The sequence below is a fragment of the Pinus tabuliformis genome, chromosome J, assembly GCF_031772625.1.
Source record: "Pinus tabuliformis cultivar Carrire ecotype Pingquan chromosome J, CPIR1, whole genome shotgun sequence".
Taxonomy (NCBI): Eukaryota; Viridiplantae; Streptophyta; class Pinopsida; order Pinales; family Pinaceae; genus Pinus; species Pinus tabuliformis.
Genome location: NC_142295.1, coordinates 1,254,027,530 through 1,254,032,923, shown reverse-complemented (window position 1 = coordinate 1,254,032,923; position 5,394 = coordinate 1,254,027,530). Strand labels below are relative to the sequence as shown.

The following is a 5,394-nucleotide window of genomic DNA, read 5'->3' as shown; positions in this document are numbered from 1 at the left end:
GAACAAAGGAAGAAGATAATTATATAGCAACCAATCTAAGGTCGCAATGCCTATTTTGACATTAATTATATCTTGAGTTTTAATCTAAGAAGAAAAAAAAAACACATTCCTCATTTATTGCAAGATTTTCCCATATATTACTTCCTAAAGTACATCTTATAATCATTATATTGAAAACATCATTTCTTTTACTAATATCATTTTTTCTTTACATTATCCATCATTTCAACATTTCAAGCGATATAACGATAATATTACATCTTAATCATAGATAATCACCATTTCATAATATTTAGTATAACTTTAATGTAATATCATTTTAAAATATATTGTGATGAATAATCCAATAAAATATCCATCGTAATTTACATATCAATACCTCTTTAATATCACATCACTGTAAATAAATAATGAAATATATCAACTATATCTATTTATAATGCCTTGTTCTAAAAAATCAATTCAAAATTAAAATCAATTCAAAAAAATATACACATACATTATATTATCAAATTGGGATAACGAATGCTGTAACGTTTCATAAAAAGTTACAAATTGAAGAACTTTAATCGTTGGCCCAACTGTTCCACTATTCCCTCGCCCCACCGCAGTTGGGGACAGCGAGCAACATCAAGCTTCTCCAAAAACCTCAAATTTTCAATACCTGTGACTTCTTCTAGTGCCTTGCAAGAAGACACATACAGGATTCGAAGCGCCGCTAGCTGCCCCAATCCCTTTATTCTTCTTAGCTTCGAACATTCATCCGCCGAGAACTTCTGCAGAGCTGTCAACCGTTCAAGACTGGGGAGATCCTCCAGTTCTACACACTTTCTGATGTTTAGCTTTTGAAGTCTTGTAAGATTACAGATACCTTCTATTCTCCTCAGTCGCCGGCATTTATACAATTTCAGCCTGATGAGTGTTGGTGGCAACGCTCCAATTTCCACCAGATGAGCACAATGTCTGATGTCCAGCTGTTTCAGGTTGGGGCAGACACCTTCACCAAAGGATATCTGCGATATTTCTGTCTGCCATAGCTGTAAGTGTCCCAGCCGGTACATGTATTGCTGTTGAGTACTGGCAGCGGAGGAATCTGAAATAGCTTCTCTTCGCCCTGACAGATCTGTTAATGTTCCTTCTTCTCCTTCAACCAGATTTTTCAATAACAGCTCCCGTAATGGGCACTCCCTCACTCTTAACTCCACCAGATTGTTCAACTTCGCGACTTCAGGCGTTAAGGACTGTATTCCACAACCTCCAACCCATAACGTTGTCAGCTGTGTCAACAGCCCCACCGAATGGGGCAAAGATTTCAATTCTGGGCAATCACAAACCCACAACTTCTTCAAGCTGCTCAGGCGACCTAGAGAACAGGGCAGCATTTCCAACAAAGAATTTCCCAAAGAAAGTTCTTCCAAACTGCTTAGGTTTCCAATATCCCCAGGCAATTCTTTTAAATTTGTCTCTGACAGGATTAATATTTCCAGGGACAGTTGATGTGCAACTTGGCGAGGCAACACTTCCACGCTCTTGCAGTCCGAAAGGTTTAGATATTCAAGCGTCCTGATATTTGCAAATGTTTCCTCCGACAAGGTCAAATCAGAGCAATATTCCAAATTCAGATATTTAAGTCGAATTAAATTCCCGAAGGAATTTGGAAGCCCGTGCAAACTCCGGCAGCGAGAGAGATTGAGGTGCTGGAGATTTGTTAAGAACCCAAAAGAATCAGGCAGCGACTTCATATCTGGGCATCTTAGGTGCAGGTATTGCAGTGAGGACAAATGACAGAATTCCTCTGGTAAAGTTTTGAGATGAATCAAATTTGACATACAAGTCACCACAATCTTTTCGATGTGCTTCATCCGTCCAATGGACTTTGGGAACATTGAAAGAGGAGCATAAACATGTAGCTCCCGCAACTCCAGAGGTGCCTGCCATGCAATATTCATCTATCAACTGTAAGAAAAATACAGAGGTCATAGGTTTTATTTACTAAACCCTTCAAATGCGTTCGAGAGCCTGTGCTAGTATAGCAATTGCAGCGACAATCTACCATAAATTAGGGCGGCAAAGTAATAAAAAAGAGAATAAATACAAAATTGTCTTTAGCACTAACCTGAGATTCTGCTTGCCACAGTTTTTTCAATTTGGTTCCTATCACTTCTAAAACCCTTATATTCTTCATCGGAATCCAGGGAGGCAGGCAAGAGAAGGGACAGTTGTTCCAGCGTAGCCATATCAGGTTTGGTGACTCTACCCTCCTCAGTATGCTTTCTAAATGACGATCTTCAGTTGCAACAAGTTGTAACTTCCTGAAACGATATGGTTTAGGGTCGATCAACTTCCTCAGACAGTTTCCCAAAACCTCATCACACCAATTTTTGAACCATGAGACTTCTTCATCTGATTCTGGTTCCCGAATGTGATAGAAATAACTGAGGGTACGAACCATCCTAATTCCCCGCACCTCGGTTATTACCTGCAGATTCCTTATGAACAAACTGTCAAACAGCAAATAAAGAAAACAGGGTAACGAGTTTTTCTTTTTCAAGCAGCCAAAAACTAAAACAGAGCAACAGGTTAATGTTAGAATGATTCAAATACTTACAGGCAATTGCTGCCACAAATCATCAATGTCGTCGGTCGTTCGCCAAAGACGACGACCAAAAGAATCTTCCTGATCCGCCGCTATATTTCGCCCCAAATCTCTGAGATGGTCATGCATTTTTATTGTATTATTTTCTATGTCCAGCTCCACAAGGCATTTGCTTTCCAGATTTAAAAGCCCCACCAAACCATTCCAGCCTGATCCGTCCCATACTCTGATAGCCAAATCCCTGTCTTCTCCAATAAAATAACAAGCAATGTCTAAGAATATTTGCTTTTCTTCCCCATCTAATGCATTATAACTTATTTTAAGCCTCTCCTGGATTTCAGTAGGAAGTTTAATTTGGCGAAGTTTATCCAATTGACCTTCCCAATAAGATTTGTCCTTCTTTTGACACAGAAGCCCGCCAAACACCTTCAAAGATAAAGGCAATCCACCGCAGGCCCTACAAAATTCATCTACAAGATATTCGAATCCTAGGGGTGGATGAGGCTGCAAGAAAGCATACGAACAGAAAAGCTGCTGGGAGTATTGTTCATCAAGGCCTGTTAACTTATAGATTGATGACTCTGCTATCCCTGAGCTTGTGAGGACATCCTTGTATCTAGATGTAACCAATATTAAGCTATGCGATTGAAGCACATCCTTTATTGGCAAAAGTGCATCTAACTGATGCACATCATCTACATCATCTATAACTACTAGAGCATCTGAGGATGAAAGATACCTTCTGAGTATTTCTATGCCTTCATCAATGCTATCTATTTGCTCATTCCTCTGAGTCAGGCCCATAAGAAGTTTGCCCTGCAATGAACATATAGAGCTTTGACGCACAGTCTCTCTGCAATCAAATAAGAAGCAGGATTTATTGAAATCGCAGCTCTTCTTGTTGAAGAGTTCTTTGGCTAGTGTTGACTTCCCCACTCCACCCAAGCCAACAATCCCCAAGACCTGAGCTTCGCCACTCTGCTGCTTCTGCAATAGCACTGTTTTTTCAAAATCCTCTACTTTTTCTTGTAGGCCAGTTGGATATCTGGCCACATACAAGGCTGCTTTGGCCACATTCAAGGCTGCTTGTCTGCGCTTTTTAAGCAGGCACTGAACAACACTATCTAATAGCTTGCCCTCGTCACTGTAAATTCAAAGACAAAACACACAAAACATGATTAGCGTACATCAGTACAAGTTCGAATAACAAAAAGGACAACGAGAGTTCAGATCAGTTCCAACCCGTTGTAGGTCTCGAGTTCGAAACCAATTATGGACGACACCTCGAAGAGGGCTTTTTTCCAATTTTCGAGTGTTTGGTGGTCGTATCTGCCTTTCTGTTCATGTTTTTTCAGGGATTCAGCATAGCGTCCCGCCCATCGAAGCTCGGCCGGCTTCACATTATAAAAGAGTGGAATAATAGTGGCCCCAGTCTTCAATATAGAGACAAGCTCATCCAGACACCATCTGGAATCGGCATATGTGGGAGAGAAAATAGCGATATGGAAGGAAGCGGTTCTGATGGCGCTTTCAATTTGAGGAGATAACAGCTCTCCTTTCTCCAATACCTCCCTGTCCAGGAAAGGTTGAAATCCATGTGAAAGAAGCCGATGGTAAAGATGGCTAGCGAAGGTGTCTTTTACGTCTGGCCCTCGATGATTGATAAACACATCATATGAGGGGTACTTAGTTGATGTGGAGGGGAGGAATGTGGAAAGAGCGGTGGCAGATGTCTGTATGTCTGCCATTGAACACAAAGACAAATAATAACAATAAGAGAAACAAGATGATGATCAAGAAATGGATAAATCAGTAAGTTCAGGAATTTCAAAGGCTCTGAATTGTGGTGCCCTCTCTCCAAGTGAATTCTACAATATTGATATATTCTAAGCAATGAGGGCCAGACGGTATGCACAGGTGATTATATTATAGTCGGTGCAAACTGGAACCCAACACTCATGGGATAATATTTATGAAAAAAGAAGATTCCTCTCTAGCTCTGGGTTCTTGCATAGAAGTTGCTTTGTACCATCAAAGAGAATTATTCTTTGTACCATCAAAGAGAATTATTCTTGCAGAATCTCGACCATGAGCAGCTTCAGCTTTTGTTTTTAACAAAATCGAAACCTTTGATCAAGAAACTAAGAGCAAATCCTTCCTCTAAAAAAGAGGATTCCTTCCCCGAAAACCACTACCCACTACCTTTCAGCGTTTGATCAGTCTTAGTCAGGCCAGTCAAAAGTAGATAACGGAGACGTGGATGATTATGTTGATATCCAAGCTAGGGATAAAGGTTTGATTCCTTCTTCGTCTTTACGACCAACGCGTCCACACTTTAAACCCGAGTTCACTGGTCCTCATTTTCGTACAGGATATTTACCAAAATAAAGATTTAACATTTGTGAATTGTTTTGTTTGAAATTAGAGGGATAATTATTTGATATTTTTTAATTTAATTTCGATGTGTAGATGTTTAAATGTTTCTTTGTAAAAGGGTTGATAGTAATTGAAGTGGGATGTTGTAATTGTGTAAGATACAAAGAAGATATGCATATTTTGTTTTTCTTTTAAAATAACGGGTAGAGTTTTTCATTTTTTCATATAACTTTTAAAAGATTTATATTTTTTTAATAATAATGATGTTTAACATTGTTATGAAGGTCAAGTTTTGATGTTTGGTGTTATTAATGTGATTTATGTATAGTCAATTCTCAAACCATTTTAAAAGATATTTGTTTCTTGTTACTATGTTATATGGGTCAAATTAGTACATACTTTGGTTGTCTTTAGTTCCATTG

At 39.1% G+C, this 5,394-nt stretch overlaps 1 protein-coding gene across 1 annotated transcript; it reads right to left on the bottom strand.

The window, feature by feature from the left end:
* Positions 1–465: 465 nt before the first annotated feature.
* Positions 466–4,785, bottom strand: LOC149231757 (disease resistance protein RPV1-like). Its single transcript, XM_089379277.1, has 4 exons — positions 3,839–4,785; positions 2,609–3,740; positions 2,117–2,479; positions 466–1,931 (listed from the first exon to the last, which is right to left on the bottom strand). Exons 1-4 carry the CDS (start codon positions 4,342–4,344, stop codon positions 549–551), a joined length of 3,384 nt encoding a protein of 1,127 aa, XP_089235403.1. The 5' UTR covers positions 4,345–4,785; the 3' UTR covers positions 466–548.
* Positions 4,786–5,394: the final 609 nt, after the last annotated feature.

What these genes read in the sequence shown, in the direction of transcription:
- LOC149231757 (XM_089379277.1), bottom strand. Translation starts at nt 4,344, where the DNA reads ATGGCAGACATACAGACATCTGCCACCGCTCTTTCCACATTCCTCCCC. An exon ending in ATTTGTGGCAGCAATTGCCT is followed by an intron (nt 2,480 to 2,608) that starts GTAAGTATTTGA and finishes AGGAATCTGCAG; the next exon opens with GTAATAACCGAGGTGCGGGG. An exon ending in TGTGGCAAGCAGAATCTCAG is followed by an intron (nt 1,932 to 2,116) that starts GTTAGTGCTAAA and finishes ATTGCATGGCAG; the next exon opens with GCACCTCTGGAGTTGCGGGA.